General features: G+C 38.8%; 1 protein-coding gene across 3 annotated transcripts in view; it reads right to left on the bottom strand.

Moving 5' to 3' along the window:
- taok3a (TAO kinase 3a) overlaps positions 1–17,697 on the bottom strand; it is a 106,419-nt gene that overhangs the window by 32,444 nt on the left and 56,278 nt on the right. For all 3 annotated transcript variants that reach the window (XM_041787309.1, XM_041787310.1, XM_041787311.1), the window contains exons 3-10: positions 13,112–13,357; positions 6,643–6,714; positions 5,753–5,854; positions 5,384–5,429; positions 1,843–1,939; positions 1,289–1,402; positions 357–448; positions 74–167 (exon numbers count right to left, since the gene is read on the bottom strand). In XM_041787309.1, the coding sequence (XP_041643243.1) occupies positions 74–167; positions 357–448; positions 1,289–1,402; positions 1,843–1,939; positions 5,384–5,429; positions 5,753–5,854; positions 6,643–6,714; positions 13,112–13,243 (749 nt within the window). In that variant the 5' untranslated portion in view covers positions 13,244–13,357. The remainder of the gene's footprint in view (positions 1–73; positions 168–356; positions 449–1,288; positions 1,403–1,842; positions 1,940–5,383; positions 5,430–5,752; positions 5,855–6,642; positions 6,715–13,111; positions 13,358–17,697) is intronic.

Here is a 17,697-nt window from a genome sequence, read left to right as displayed (position 1 = left end):
AAGGGACTACAAATATAATTTAAAAACTAACACAACATTGTAGTTGAGATATGGATGGTATGTTTGAACTCACCACTCATTGGACTGTAGCGTGGGAGAGTCGTTCTGTGCGATGTGATATAAGGCACTCATAGCATTCATGTTGAACAGGGGTGGTTTGCGCTCCGCTAAAATAAGAAAACATGGGAAAATAGTGAGGCTTTAGTGCCAGAGTTTTCACATTCAAAAATTCACAGAAGTATGCAGGAACAAATACGATTTCTTCCCTTTTGTTTTATTAACTCAAATCTGTTGAATTCTACACTTTATTAGTTTATTAATGGATCCTTTAATTGTCATCAAAGGGAAATGCTCACCCAGTTCAATACAAGTGATCCCCAGGGACCAGATATCAACTTTCCCCTCGTACTGGCCCTCGTCCATGGCAAGGATCACTTCTGGGGCCATCCTGAGGACAGAGAGACACATGCAAATACAGACACACACATAGACACATGCACTCAGTTTATTAAGTATGGAGAAAAATCCATGAAAATGTTATAATCTGCTAAGCCTCTCAGAGCTTCTAAAGACTCTGGTATGCTGTGATAGCAGCTCAGTTTTTGTAAAATGTGTGTCCCCAAACATAGTGTGTGAAAACTTGTGTATGTGTAACAAGTAAGACACAGTTGTGTTCTGCTGGCTTTTGGGATGATGAGGGTCCATCACTGGTTTGGCTGTTTTTGTGATGATTTTCATTCACCCTAAAAGCTGTATCAAGTGTGCAAGGGGATATTATAGTGGGTAATATCATGCTGGTGATTTCTGTATCAGAGAAAAGCTTCAAAGGTCATTCGTGTTTTCAGTACATAAATATGAGACATGAGCTGAACCTGAGTTTTTCAGAGAGGAATATATCAACATTGCTGCCTAATCATGCTGCCTTTTGTCATTCAGCCAAAAGGGTTAAGTTTAAGCTGTGTCAGAGCTAGTATGAAAAGAGCCAGTATGTTTGAACAACGGCCACAGCTGAGGAATATCGGATGGGTGAAATGTTTAGTCAATAATCAACCCTGTTCTCACAGTGAAAACCCACCAGTGAATTTCTCATAAACTCAACATACAAAAATACCTATAATTTATGGAGATCAGCTCCAGGTGAAAAAAAATCAAGGATCATTAACAAAATATTTATAAAAACAGAACTCAGGCACTCACCAAATAAGTAGGTAGGCAAATAAATGAATAAAACTAACTTGAGTAGAACCACCTGTGTTGTCACCTCACACCTGATCTTCTGAATACTGACCAGTAAGGTGTTCCCACGAAGGAGTTGGCAGGTGAGGCAATGGAGGCAGAGCCAAAGTCGGCCAATTTGACCTGACCCAGCTCAGTCAGCAGGATGTTACCAGCTTTCACATCTCTGGATGGGGAGAGGAAGAAGGATGAAGAGAGTTAAAAACATCACATGAGATAAATCTACTCTCATTGTTTTAATACATTTATACTTTATCCTTCATTTTTTCACAAACATGACAAACTTATGTGGTAAATTTATAGATATTGTTACATTTCTGCAGTAAGATTTGTGTTGAACTGTAAAAGGATTCACTGGCACCATTATTAGATGCTGATCATATTAGTCTGCCCTAAAAAGATACTATGAACTTTAGTGAGATAGTAGGGTAGTTACCTCCTAACAGTAATGTTTTAGGAGGATAAACCGTAAGTACTGATGTGAGCTTTTACTGCGAAATGAGTCAACGCAGCAATAAAGGGAGAACATGAGTATCTCTCCATCTTATCATGCTTTAACTAAAGCCCTGTAGGGAAACATTTGGATTGATGAAAAAACTGACTCACCTGTGAATCATATTATGGGAATGTAGGTAAGCCAGTCCTAACAAGGCACCGTGGGTAATGGCAGCAATTTCCATCTCTTGGAGTGGCTTCTTATGAACTTGGGGAGAGAGAAGTAAAGAGAAATTTCACTCAAACCCTTAAAAGACTCAATACATATAAATCAATTGTAATGGTTCTACAAAAAAGGCCTTCAGTCATAACAAAGGTTCAATATACAGCTGCGCAGTGAAGACTTAATGTCTGATCAATGTCCTGGAGGGTATAAAAATCAGATATTTTGTTACATCTTCCATATGAAGCATAATTTTGATATTTGCTCCCTGTGGACTGTTGCAGAAAAAGAGTCAGTACATGCCTAAACAAAAGGTCACAGCAGAACTATGATTGAGAGAAAAAAGGCAAAATGAAGAAAAAAAAAAAGAAACAGGCCAACTGTCATGACTGTGTATGAGTACACACATGGGTGCTTAAAATAACACATACGGTTCAGGTCAGGAATGCTTAGAGGGTAAACAGATAAGGAGGTCAAGCATTGAACACTGGAGGATGTTCATTGGCCTTTGGAAGAAGACAAATAACACAGATATGGTCTTCTATCTGTAAGTGTAGATATGACAATTTCATTTTTTAGAGTGAACTATCATGCCCCATAAACCCATGTGTAGATTTTTTTGAAAGAAATAGACCAAGAAGCTAGCATTCACCCTATTGGCAGGCTTATAAAATATTCTCTTGAAACAACCAAAGAGCACACATTTTTGTGTTTTTTTTCAGCTGGTAATACAGCCATCACATCTCATCATGAAATTTTAGCTAAATCTCAAGAATCAAGGTCTAAGGCCAGAGACGCACTTGCTGTTTCACCTTGCCGTTGTAAATGCGTCCAGCTGCCTTATGAGCATTCTTGTCTATATACTTGTCTATGTGATGCGTGTTACTTAAGGACATCACTAGAGAGCACATGAAAGAGGTCAAGCTGTGTACAAATACCTGATGAGTGAAATGTAAACTACAAACATGGAAACACTTAAGAAGGTTATGATGAGGGGTGAACAATATGGGAAAATAATTGCGTTATGATTTTTCCCCAATAGTGTGCCTGATAATAATTGCAATTATTTTGACTCTTTGGAAATTAGATATGAACTATTGTACTGAAGGGAGTGATGATTTTTTCTCTCGTTTTAAATAAGACAAAAAAAAAGGACAGTAGGATTTTTTTGCAAAATATTCTAGAAAACATGACAAATATTTGCATGTGTTGAGGAGAAAATCTCTGCCTAAAAAAAGTAACTGGTATTTTGAAACACATTTTAGGTTAAAGAAATGTTTCACTTCCTATGATTTAAAAATTGCAGTAAGCCATATTGTGATTTAATCTAAATTTTGATTATTTCCCAGCCCTACAATGATGTTATTTTTGAGTTAAGATCTAACATACTATGAACATCAATAATAAATAGTAACATCAGATCAGCTCAGGCTGACGGCTGGGGTCAGAACACATCGTCTGCACTTCATGGCTACAAAATTTTCATTCATGGAGGTAATGCTCCTGGTGTATCGATTCAATTAGCGACTGTGTTAACTGGTGAAAAAGCTATTTCTAATTTTAGTCTTAGTCTTAATAATAAAATATTCATTAGTTTCAGGAAAATTTTAGTCATTTCTACCACTAGTTCCACTTTTATAATGTAGCTTAGTGCAAGTTCAGTCAGGAAGACTAAACTCACTGGCCACTTTATTAGGTACACTTGTTCAATAAACAAATTGCTAATCAGCAAATCACATGGCAGCAACTCAATGCATTTAATCATGTAGACGTGGTCAAGATGACTTGATGAAGTTCAAACCGAGCATCAGAATGGGGAAGAAAGGGATTTTAAGTGACTTTGAACTTGGCATGGTTGTTGGTGCAAGACAGGCTGGTCTGAGTATTTCAAAAACTGCTGAACTTCTGGGACTTCCATGCACAACCATCTCTAGGGTTTCCAGAGAATGGTCTGAAAAAGAAAAACATCCAGTGAGCAGCAGTTGTGTGGATAGAAATGCCTTGTTGATGTCAGAGGAGAATGGGCAGACTGGTTCAAAATGATAGAAAGGTAACAATAACTCAAATAACCACCTGTTACAACCAAAGACTACCATCTCTGAACACACAACATGTCGAACCTTGAAGCAGATGGGCTACAGCAGCAGCAGAAGACCATACTGGGTGCCACTCCTGTTAGCTAGGAATAGGAAACTGAGACTACATTTCGCATGAACAATAGAAGTCTGGAAAAACGTTGCCTGGTCTGATGAGTCTCAATTTCAGCTGGGACATACAGATCGAGGGTCATGATTTGGTAAATGAAAATGAAATGAAAGTATGAATCTATCCTGCCTTGTATCAATGGTTCAGGCTGGTGGTGGTGTAATGGTGTAGGGGATATTTCTTGGCACACTTTGGGCCCCTTAGTACCAATTGAACATCGTTTAAATGCCACAGCCTACCAGAGTATTGTTGCTGACCTTGTACATCCCTTTACATCAGTAGTGCCCATCTTATGATGGCTACTTCCAGCAGGATAATGCACCATGTCAAGAAGCTCAAATCATCAAAAATTGGTTTCTTTAACATAATGATGAGTTCCCTATACTTAAAAGGCCTCCACAGTCACCAGATCTCAATCCAATAGAGCACCTTTGGGATGTGGTGGAAGGGGAGATTTGCATCATGGATGTGCAGCTGACGAATCTGCAGCAACTGAGTAATACTTTCATGTCAATATGGACCAAAATCTCTGAGGAATGCGTTAATCACATTGATACTATGCCATGAAGAATTAAGGCAGTTGTGAAGGCAAAAGGGGGTCCAACCCGGTACTAGCAAGGTGTACCTAATAAAGTGGTCGGTGAGTGTATACTCCACAATGGTTTAATAGTTCATCCCCGCTCTATTTCATGCACTCCCCCACACATGCTCTCCCAAAGTCATGTCATAGTCAGCTTTTCACATCACTTGGCCACCAATATCCAATAGCTCTGCTCTACACCCTCACTGTTAGCCTATCATATCGCTGCTGCCCCTTTTAAATCTGGCTTTCTCCTCCACCAGTTAATTCAAGACATGTTTGCGAGCCACCCTTCAACGTCCCATGACTGTCAAGCCTTCAAAACAACACCATTAACCATCATCCCCGGTCTCGACAGTTTGGTCAGCCTCTTCACTCCATGATCCTCACACAACAGCTTCATCATCTCTTCAACCCCAGTCCTCAATGTCAGTCAACAGAAACAGTTTGTGTTGTTCCATCCAAAATTAATTGCCTAAATTAACCTAACACCTTGCATCAAGCTCACTTATTAACACATAAAATATTGCTTGTTTAACCCTTAGAATAACCCAAATTGCACACCAAATATTGTTTTTTTTTAAGGATGTTTAAGGGCTTTTTTCTAGTTGGGGAAAAGTTTTCATAAACACACTGATCCATAAAGCAAAGGTTTGTTGGGTTTGTTTGTTTGTATTCACATTAAACATTTATAAAACACTTACCCTCTAGTAAATCTGATGCAGAGCCCAGGCAGTACTCCATGACCAGCTGGAATAGAACACAATTACAGCTGAATAAGTAATAATTCACAAAATATTCTACATTTTAGCAAGCTTCAGGTAAATTATGTACACAATCAAAGTTGTCTTCTGTTCAAACTTTACATTTTGATGCATGCAGCATCTGTGGTACTGATTATGACACAGGCAAAGGGGAAATGCATTGAGGAGAAGAGAAAAGGAAACAGATTCTGAGGAAAAGAATCAGACAAAGAGGATGGGAGCAAAAAAAGATAAAACTAACAGTGTTGCAAGACCGAAACAAAGAGAGGAACCAGAACAAAAACAGTTGTGGGAGAAGGATCCACTCACCCAGGCAGTGTTGTCTTTCAAGTAGCAGCCTTTGTACTCAATTGTGTTTGGGTGTCGCAGCTGTCCCAGAAACTTGACCTCCTTGATGATGTCCTGCCACTTCTGCCAAGATTCAATTCAGATACACAGATGGTTACACACTACAGGTACATTCACAAAAACACTTAAGGAGGCATTGCTGTGGCTTTGACTGCAACGGTGCAGCCGGCTACTTTGTTGTAACCACTCAAATGGGTATAATGACTTCATACATCTGTTGCAATTGTTAACAGACAGACAATGAAGTTTTCAAGAGCAGTGCAGTAAAATAATCAAATATCTGAAAATATTCAGAGAGACTGATGAGCCACAAAGAGCCATCACAAATAAGAACAGTCATAAAAGAGTCCCCAGATAAAGCCACCACTCACAGGATTCCAAAACCAAGAAGGGTTACTAAACAGCAGATATATGCAATGGTGAAGTGAAAGCCGTGATCACACATATTGCTCCCTCTAAAATACACTCAGCATAAACTTTTTCAGGGGTTTGCCTGAGGGGAGCACATGTTTTTCTCCACACTTTGCATCTGGTGGTGGCTAATTATTTTTCATCATTTTCACATTATTTCTGTTCCTTTAGGGTAAGCAGCACAAATGAAACAGTCCCACAAGCGACTGTCGTGTCAAATTTTGAGTGAATATTTTTACAAGATGACATGATGCTGTTTTTTTTGTTTTTTGTTTTTTTTTTCATTTGAGCTCTTTTACTAATAAGATATCCATATTTAAAAATAAAAATGAATGATATCTAACTTTGGTCTAAAAAATGTCTATTAATCCTTAAATCTGAGATAACTACCACAGTGGGGTGATGCATTTCCAAAGACATGTGTTATGCTTTTTTCTCACCTCTGTAGTCTGTTTGCCATTATAGGACATCTTTTTGATGGCCACAACCTCATTGGAGTAGGAGTTGCGTGCCTGGAGAGAAAAAGAGAGAGATCAGAGTCTTCTAAAGTCTCTTCTAAAGTTCAATCTTTAATGAATTTATAAAGTCAACCCTCGCAAAATGACACACAGAAATCTTCTCACATAATAAGATAAGCCTGTTTAATTGTTTTTTGTTGCCTGGCCATAACATTCTATAAAAAGAGTCTGGCTTCAATAAATCAGAATCTGTAACACATTAAAATAAAACAAATTGAAGACACAAAACATTTTTGGAAAAGCTTGAATGAGTTACAGTTCTGTGTTACCCACCAGTTGTTGTTTTCAGTATGGTATTTCATAATATTTCATAGAACTACAACTGTATGCTGTCCTTTATTATCCATTTATACACCAGTCCCCAGCCATGGCAACAAATGGGAGATGAAGTTTCTGACACATACATAGAGACACACATTCATCTGTTTTGTAAAACTATACTATTGAGCAGGGGTGTCAAACTCAACCACAGCAGGGGCCAAAATTCCAATTTAGTTCTAACCTGAGGGCCCAACAGGGTTAACATTTAACCATAAATTGTAAACCTCATTTTCACAGGCAATTCATTAAGGGGGAGAAAAACTGATGATAAATGATTTTGAGATTTAAAATGCTAAGTTTAAAGGCTCAAAATCTGAGATAAAATGTCAAAATATTAGTTAAAAAGGTCAGAACACAAAATCAAAATAATGTTTTCAAAAAGCAAATATATGAGATAGAAAGTAAAAATCAAGAGTTTAAAGGTAAAAATATGAGATAAAATAAAAAATCATGAGTTTAAAAGGTCGAAATATGGGATTACACATCAAAATTAGGAGTTGAAAAGGTCACAATATGAGATAAAAGACAAAGTGTTGAGTTAAAAAGGCTTAGGCAATATTTCAAATGTAAGCTTTTAAATCGTAAATGTCAAAATATAGATGAAATTCTAAACTGTAAGTTTTAAAAGTCAAAATATGAGATTAAATTTGAAATCATGATCTTTAAATTTTTAAAGAAAATTAAAATTGGAATCTAAAAGTTCACAATATTAGATAAAAAGTCAAAATGCAAAGTTTAAGTCAGAATTTTCAAATGAAAATTGAAATGTTAAAATGAAAACACAAATTAATTTCTGTCCCTCATTCCTTACTTTCCATCTCATCATTTTTACTCTTTACTTTTTAAAAATTTTATGACTTAACAAAGGATATTTTCAATCTTCAAGGTTAAATCCTCATTTCTGTATTGGAGGAAATCTGCAGACCTCAGACCTGTGGGCCAGTTCTAATTAAAATATGATATGATCCTGCGGGCCAGGTAAAACTGCACCACGGCCCGGATTTGGCCCCCGGGCCTTGAGTTTGACACCCATGCTATAGAGCATTATGAACAAATAAACAATTTATTTCCTACTTATAACATAAAATAAGTTGATAACTTTCCATGAAGGTTAGCCAGGGGTGAGCTGGATACATTTTCTGCATGTAAAACACCATAACATATGCACAAAGCAAATCATGTACAACAGAGCAAAAAGGGTGTTTGAATTCAAACATATTTCCACCTGATCAAAGCTCTCAACGACATGATTTGAGGAAGCCTTCAGGTAAATGGTGTGCAGTTATTCTGCAGCTGCGATAAGTGTTTGAATTTTCTGTGCACATCGGCACTGCCATGCTAAACCCGTGGTGTTAACCTCAAAGGCTTTTGCCCTCATGGACAGCTCCGCTGTGGCTCAGCCTAAGCCCTTATCTTGGCTTCATCCCACTTACAAATGAATGGGAATTTCATGTTGAGATTCAAATGGAATTACAGTAACAGCAGGCAACACAGAATTCCCATTTGACATATTTCAGATTCATTTGATCCATAGGATTGCTTGTCAGTTCATGTATAAAAGCCCTTCCCTGCAGTGTGGAAAGATAGCAACAGAGAAAAGGGGCAAAAACATGTAATGCTGAAATATTGAAATACATTCAAGCTAATTGTCACTGCATATAAATGGGAGTGTATCAATAATTAGGAGAGGGTAATTCATTCAGCATAAGCTATAGTGCTGTGTGTTCAAATCCCTGGATGCTAGGCCTACAAACTCAGCAGGGGGAATTCCCCTTGTTCTCCTCCATTATGGAGTTCCTTCTTAATCTTCACATGCATAAACTATAGATGCACATACAAATGCATGAATTCATGCATATACAGTGAGGGAATATGAGCCCACTTATGTACATAGTCACTATACTTATCCCTGTTTTCATGCAATAAATCCGCAGGTTTATTACAGTTAAGTTGTCTTAATATTGCAGAAATTTATTTCTTTGATGTTTGACTTCTAAATCAAAGTGCTGTAAAATTAAAGCTTACTGCCACTTCTTACTGAGTCAGTGGTGAGTATCACTCCTTCAGTGTATTTCTTCAGTAGAAAAAAATCATCTCCCACAGTGAGTTAAATGTGAGGTCAAAACTTCCACTGGGAATGTACAAAGTCTTCAATGAATTTACTGTTATTTTCTTTGAAAATCTTTTGTATCTGCCTACAATCTGGCTGCCATAACCCAGTTATGACAAACTCATATGTTAACTGTAATATGTGCTTGGGAGCTGCAATCAGTTGTTAGCAATAGGGGTGTCCTGCACTACGGATGCACATACTTGAATCTGAATGGTCAGACTGTGCCAAAAGTTAACTGATTATCTATTGTTTTTTATCTGCTCATTGATCCACATTCTCATTTGCAACACAAAGGATAAACTACTTAATTCAATTATGTCATCTAGACTCAGAAAAGCAATTTAAATGAGGCATATGTTATCAGAGACAAATAAATGCTCAAATATCAAACAGGCTGAAACGTGCATCAAATTTTAATCTCTTCAAGTCACTGCTAAAAAACAAAGGGATGTGAAATAAGCATTTTGCAACAAGGGATTTCTTCATATTAACAATGAACCAACTTTTTTGATGCAAATTGCAGAGCAATTGCAGTGCAAAGTAAATAAAAAAATCACAAAGACATTTATAAATTTTAAAAAATAAGTGCAGGGAGGCATAACAACTTAAATGAGCTGAATTATTTGGTCATGTAGTTTATGTCTTATGTTGCAAAAACGACTGATAAAACTATGCAGTATTCTATCAAGGGTTAAATGACTTATTGCCAGCTGAAACGTAATCACCTATGCTTAGTTACCCAATGGGAGACTCTTACCTATCTGCTTAGTTAAATTCAGGAGGTAATTTTTTTTAGGACGGGAAGTGTGAATTTGTTACTACATTTCTAATTTCAGTGGTTAGACTTTGAATTTTATATTCTGATAAACTGGTGTGGACTGCTTTCCTCAAAACTGCTTAGGCTAACGGCTAAAGCTAGCAGAGCACTGGCTGTAATGCAAACAGAATAAGTGTGTCAGTGAGCACAGAGCTGGCATCAGGGTAGGATTTAGATGCACTCTGGAGCCTGTTAGCCAGACGGACATTGGCACCAAGGCTGCTAGTGATGTATTGGGGCCGTCTGTGAGCATGCACTAGATGTGTGTGTCTGTGTAGGTGTGTGTGTAAATGACATAGGGATAGAGGAGGTTCTTAAAGCCCTCCCTGCCAAGAAAATCCGGCCCCACTATCTACAGCGTCTGTTTTTCCATAGCAAGAAACAGCTGTCTGAGGAGGGAGTGGAGAGGCTTTATTGCCCCCAGCCCTGCATCTGGAGAAGAGAAGAAATGAGGAGAGGAGAGAAAAAGAAGTGAGGAGAGGAGAGGAAAAGAAATGAGAAGAGGAGAGGAAAAGAAATGAGGAGAGGAGAGGAAAGGAGAGGAGAGAAATGAACTGAAGAGAGATGAAGAGGAGAGTAATGAACTGATGATGACAGAAGAAGAAGAAATAAAGAGAGAGCAGAGACATGCAGCATGCTTTCAACCCCCCCCCCCCCCCAGCTTTAGAATCAAAGGCTTGATGGGTAATTAGTGATGATGAGATTAATATGAAAGGCTACAAAGAAAGTGCTGAGAGGGAATCTGTCTCCATTTCATTGCATTCAAAGAGCTTGTAATGTAGCGGGGGCTACACTCACAACATGTAGAAATTAGTAAATCGATAAATGACTATGTAGAGTAACTAATAAATAAATCACAGCTACACTTGTATATTAATAACTATCATGTGGAAGGAAGTCCCTAATTCATGTGCTGTCTATATTCTACAAAGCCTCTGCTAGGCCTGGGCGATATGGCCTAAAAATCATATCATGGTATTTTTCTTGCCTTTGACGATAACGCATGGTATTACGAAAATAAAAAGAATGCTTTTGAATCCAAATTCAAGTGTTATCAACCCCCTTCTCCCACAGAAAACATGTTTAATTTTTTTTTTAAGTCTCGCTAGGTTTACTTCTGTCTAACTGCACTCCAAGTTTCACATTTCATCTCTAATCTGATGAGTTGTGTTAAGCTGCTAATGACTTGAACACAATTCCTAGTGAAGGCGTTCACAATAAAAGCGTTTCAAAAAAATAACAGCCATGGACTTTTATTTTGAAGAGTTTGATGGAAGTATTGTGATTAGCATTGACTTAGCTTAGCTTTGGCTGCCAAACCGGAGAATACGGCTAGTTTACAGCAGCTTTTCTGACCTCATTTAACATCGCAGCCTGGATCTTTGACTCACTGTGGACTTAGAAAAGAAAGTCATAAGTTAAAATACACTTTTAAACGGTTGTTTATGCCGTTGTAACAGGAAGAGCTGCAGCGCTGGGCTCTGAGACCAGCTAAAGCAGCACTTAGCTTGTGTTACAGCCTCAGGCAGGCTGACAGAGACAGCACACAGACTTAGTTGCGGTACAGCAGTCAGACTTTGTGAGGAAAAAACATGTGTTTTTGCCTGCTAACTCACACTAAGGCAGACATGATGACGTCATTAACAAGTAGGGGTGTAACAGTATTTGTATTCATCCCGTACCGTCATGGTACGGCCGTCATGGTTCAGTACACGCAGTAATACAACGAATACGTCTGAGTGAGTATTAAAAAAAAGTCGAGTTCTCACTTCAATCCAGGTGACGGCAATGAGCCTAAAAGCTGCCAGCAACTGTCATTACAGAAGAAGGAGCAGTTACAAAAACAAATGAAGAAGAGTGATGGCGCATGTGGAGTTAGAAGAGCCGCCAGCTTCATTAAAACACCCGTATAGCAATGGTGCTCTGGCTCTGTGAATCATATTAACTTTACCTTCAGCCTTGGAGGAGTGAGAGAGGGACTCTGCAGCTGTGTCATAGGTAAAGTTATCTTCGGAGGCTTTCACCTCTTTATCCTCCAAGATGGGCTGTGAAAAGTTCTTCCAAACTTTGTAGTAGGTCCCATTGGTTAAAAAGTAGTCCAGTGCTTAAGTCCGTGTTGAAATCAGCAAAAAAGACGCTAATTTCCGTACTTAACAAGCTAACTTGCGGTTGTGTGATGAAGCGTTCAAGTAATCTGGGAAATTTTTGTGTTTAAAGAATGGGTATAAATATGTCAACATATCAATGAAAATAACCTAAAATGTATTTATTAATAAATTTTTTTAATAATTGAAGAACTTTTGGAGGGAGGTCACTGCATTATTTATAATTTAAATGCAATTTATTCAGCCTTTCTATTTTAATACAATTTAATTAAAGAATTAAAATAAATTTTATTTATCTGCTTCAATCACCGTACTGAAAACGTACCGAACTGTGACTTCAAAACCGAGGTACGTACCAAACCGAAATTTTTCTGTACTGTTACACCCCTATTAACAAGCGTTATCACAATTGGTCCGTAGAGTCCAAATCTCCTCCGTAGGCCAAATTTATATCATTTATACAGTCTACCGTATACCCCTGGCCTCTGCTAAACAAATTCCACCATTAATGGCATCATTACAAGAGCTTTGACATTTAAGTACCAAATAGAAGAACTTGCAAAGCTCTTTAGCAACTTCACGAATCAGCCATATTCACAAAATAAATGTATAATAAAGACTCAACACAAAAATGTATGGTAGATACAATAAGGAAGTTATGGAAATCTTGATTACTGAAATGCCTTGATAAAATGGGCCTATGAACACCTTAAAAGCAATTTGGTCATTTTTTATATACATTTACACTGGGTGTTGGACAAAAGGGTTGAGAATTTTTGTGGCAACTGTGAGACATGATTTTTTTTATGTTATAGTGTTTTGTGTCTTATGTGCATCTTTCTTTGCAGTATGCATGATTTAGTTTGCATTTTTAGGACAGAGTTCAGAAAAAAAATACCACACAAGGAGATTAAAGAGTGTCTCATCTGATCTTGACTTATATTGTCTTTCAAACTAATTCAGCAGAGATCATCTATGGAACAGTTAAATTACAGGCCTTTAAGCCATGTTCTTAAAACCCAACAAAGCACTTACAAAGTAGACGGCACCAAAGCTGCCATGTCCGATCTCATGCAGGTCACAGAAGACATCCTCAGGGTCATCTTTAAAAAAGAGGTCGGCCAGCTCGGGGTCCTTCGGCACCCCTTTCCGTGTGGACGACGGCATTATGAGCTGGACATGGGCTAGGCCTCAGGCACCACACTCACATATACACTACTACTGCTGCTGCTGCTTCCGCCACCAGATGTCCACGACGGGCCCGGCATTGGCCAGCTAGACCTGCGACAAAAGGAGAGCAAAGAGGGCAGATGATGAGCTGATGATGTTTTTATTGATGTGAATTGAGCTGGACAAGATTGTGACATTTGAGTCGTTTGGACTAAATATGCAGAATCCTTCAATTTGACACCAAGCTGTCAGCTGGAAACTTAAAACAGAATACTCCCTGTGAGAAGGAGGAATTTTATTTGAACCCAGTAAGCAAATATTAAAACATTGATGACAAGACTGTAGAGTGAATCAATCTTTAAAAAAATGTTTGAGGTTTAACCAATAATGTGTGCCAAGCATTAAATCGCACTGACACACACACACACACAGATGCAGACATTTGAGGTCAGCCTCATCTGTTTGATCTAATGCTGCTTCAAAGCCCTTCAAAGAATATCCTAATTTATGTGCATGTGTGTGTTTGTGTGACGGCTTCCATTGCCTTTTTTGTGTCTGTGTCTCATGGACACTTGATAGGTGATAAGACAGGGGAAAAAAGACAGTCATATGATGACGGCTAGCTGTCTGGTCCTGCTGCTCATCCAAGTCATAGTCACGCTTTCTCATGTAAACACACACACACACACACACATGGACACCCACTCACACAGAGGCAGACAGACAGACACACTCTTGACAGCTGAAGCTGAGTCACTTATGCATCATACCCACACATGCACACAGTGTAACAGTTGCCTGTGTGCGTGCAGACACACGCAAACACTAAATGCTTTGTATCACAAGGCTGCAGCCAGGTTGTCAAGCGTGTATGCATCCTGGACACCCTGCTCCAGTTAGCTTCACTGCACATGCATCACATAGTCGCACACATGCACACAGACGCACATCATCTCCCTCATTCCTGCTTCTCTCTCTCTCTCTCTCTCTCTCTCTACCATGAAATCTCTGTGCACATCAGCCAGATGCAGCAAGCAAAGGCCAGCCCCACACAGAGCAAGCTGACATACAGGCAGAGGCAGCAAGACACACAGGCACACAGGCCAAGACACTAAGCATCAGCATCACCCTAATCCCTTGCTCTTAGAGGAATCTAAGCCATCACACCCACTCCAAAAATATCAGTCTTAAAGGCAAAGTCCTGTGCCCTCTGTTCTGTGGTACCAGAGGCATAAAGATGAAGTCTCCAGGCTTTCAAGGCTGCGCTCTTTCATTGAGGACTCAAACAAGAACTTTAATGGAATTATTTAGAGTTTTATCTTCCTGCTGTCAATCTGACATAGCCCAACTCATTGTCATTTTCTGACATATCTGCAAAATGCATTGATTAGAGCTTAAGAGATTTTGTTCCTCCAGTAATATATAAAAATGTCAAAAATAATTTGTTTGAAAACAGTCTACCCGATTAAAAAACATACTCATAGATGCATCTACATCTACACCATCTACAACCTTTGGGCCAAGTCTTACATTCTACCCACCACTGCCAATTATGACAGGTTACAGAGCAGGACACATCAAGATGGAAAACTGCCAAGCAGGAAAAACGGAAATAATCAGCAACATGTTTGGGCCTTATTTGTACCAAGGAAAAATTCACTTTGAGGAGTGGCTCTAGCTGCAGTTACTGGCTGCTGCCTTCCTGTCTGAGCTCTCCCCCCAGCACTTCATCAGACATAAATATGAAAAGCTAAGCAATTAGAGAGTAAGAGGAACTGTGCGGTGTGACTTCTTTAAGTAATAAATGAAAACAAAGTGGTACGTACACTGTTGAGGGTTGAACTCACATATAACTACTCAACAAAAGTGAAAAGAGGCCATATATCATAGCATGCTATTAACCTGCATAGAGGAACAAAGGCTGGTGGGGCTAGCTGCTAATGTTAGCCATGCTGTTCAGAATATTTCAGGATCACATCACACCTGCTAACATAGTTACCTTGTGATTAATTCGACTGTTATCCAAGTATTTCCCTGCCCTAAGACAAGTCAGTTAAATGCAATTTAAAAGCGCATTTAGCATAATGGGGAAATAGACGCATAGGAACATCGCAATTTCAAAAGCACACTTGCAATGTATGCAGTTTTAACTTTAAGTATGCTACAGCTGCTTCTTCACTGGCAGTGTTGTATAAAAAGATAGTTGCCTGCTTTTCAGACTTGTTACACACTAAAGCTAGCTCACCCTGTTAAATATTGAATCCCAAATTTTAGAGACATACACTGAGTTCTCCCTCTTCAGTAGGGCAATTTTAAAAGACCTCTCTAGTGACAAACTTATGCATACAAGACAGTGGAGTTAAGAAACGACACTTACAGGATTAAAACATAAGTGGAACACAGTCTGTAAGAAGGGATCTTTACTAAAACAAACATACTGACCTAGATGTTGCAAAATGCAAGAGATTCACAAAACTCAGGAGCTTTAAAGAGCAGCGTACTATGCAGTGACATTGTATCATAGCGGTTCCAAATAGTTCTGTTTTGAGGGCCTACCCTACAAGATACTATTTGTTGAAATAAAGAGTTCAGGGAATGACACAGATGACGATATTATTTAAATTGACAAAATAGGCTGTGATTTGCATACTGCTTGTGACCCGTTGCTCATGAAAGTGTCTCCTAAGGCAATGTTTGCAATGCTTTATAAAGCTACAGCATCACATCTCAGCTTTGGGAATGGCAGCCAGTTGAACTACACCCTGACTAAAGCTAATTTCACGGCATTAGGCTTTGATTTCTCTCTAAGAATGCTCCGGAACGTGCTTGGAAACCACGCTGGGGTTGTCACATGAACGCCAGGCATGGTTTTAGTTTACCCGCTTACATAATGTGAAGGATCACATATACAGGCTTACATGCTCCCTGCCTCAAGGCATCTCTCGGTCACTCTTGAGGGATTTTTGAGAAGCAGCTCAGACCTCCATGTCTGTGACAGAGGTGTGACGAATAATGAATGAGTAGTCAAGTACAGCAAAGCAATGTGACTGTATGTAAGCAACCTGTAGGCTGCAGATCCCTGCATATAATATTAGTGGTTAGAGGGAGTTAAATGAACATACAGTCGCCTCCAAAATTACTGAACAGTGAGGCCTATTCCTTTTATTTTTTGCTGTAGACTGAAAACATTTGGATTTGACATTAAAAGATGAATCTGAGACAAGAGATCAACATATCAGCTTTTATTTCCAGGTATTTACATCTGGATCTGATTCACAACTTAAAAGATAGCATATTTTGTAATGGAACACCAATTTTTAGGTGCGCAAAAAGTATTCAGATAGACTTTAATAGATTTGTGAATAAGACTTAATATTTAGTGCTAATCCTTTGCTTGAAGTCACTGTATCAAGCCTGTGACCCACTGACATCACCAAACATTAGCATTCCTTTTTTGTGATGCTTTTCCAGGCTTTCACTGCAGCCTCTTTCAGTTGTGGTTTGTTTTAGGGGGGTTACTCCCTTCAGTCTCCTCTTTAGCAGGTAAAATACGTGCTCTATAGGGTTTAAGTCTGGAGATTGACTTGGCCAGTCTAAAACCAGCCACTTCTTGCCCCTGATGAATTCCTTTGTTGTTTTGCCAGTGTGTTTTAGGTCATTATCTTGCTGCACGATGAAGGATCTCACAATCAGTTTGGTTGCATCTTTCTTTAATCTCCAAACCATGACATTACCTCCACTGTGTTTCACAGATGAGCTTGTATGTTTGGGATCATGAGCAGATCCTTTCTTTCTTCAAACATTAGCCTTTACATCACTTTGGTAAAGGTTCATCTTTTTCTCATTAGTCCATAAAATTTTTAAATTTTCAAGGCTCATCTCTGTGCTCTCTTGTAAATCTTCTGGTGTAGCCTCTGTACTTTTGTTTATGAAGTCTTCTGTGAACAGTAGATGGTGATACCTTCACTCCTGCCCTCTGAAGGTTATTGCTGATGTCACTAACGGTTGTTTTAGGGTCTTTCTTTACAGCTCTCATTGAGTTTCTGTCATCAACTGCTGCGGTTTTCTTTGGTCTACCTGTTCAACGTCTGTTACTGAGTGCACCAGGAGTTTCTTTCTTCTTCAGGATATCCCTAATGGTTGTACTGGCTATGGCCAATGTTTCTGCAATGGCTCTGATTGATTTTCCATCTTCCCTGAGCTTCGCGATCGCTTTTTTTTCACCCATAGACAGCTCTCTGGTTTTCATGTTGATTACACCTCTCAACTATAAATGCAGTCTGCACAGGCAAAACCCAAATCTGAAACTGAGTGTGGACATTCAGCACTATTTATTGTTTGAATAATCAATGTAATTGGACACACCTGGGCAACAAAACACACCTGTCAGTCATATGTTCCAATACTTTAGCTCACATGAAAAATGGGTTGGTTCAAACAAAAGCTGCTAT

The sequence above is a fragment of the Cheilinus undulatus genome, linkage group 5 (assembly GCF_018320785.1).
Source record: "Cheilinus undulatus linkage group 5, ASM1832078v1, whole genome shotgun sequence".
Lineage (NCBI taxonomy): Eukaryota > Metazoa > Chordata > Actinopteri > Labriformes > Labridae > Cheilinus > Cheilinus undulatus.
Note: the sequence above shows the minus strand (reverse complement) of the source record. Positions and strands in the feature narration are given on the sequence as shown.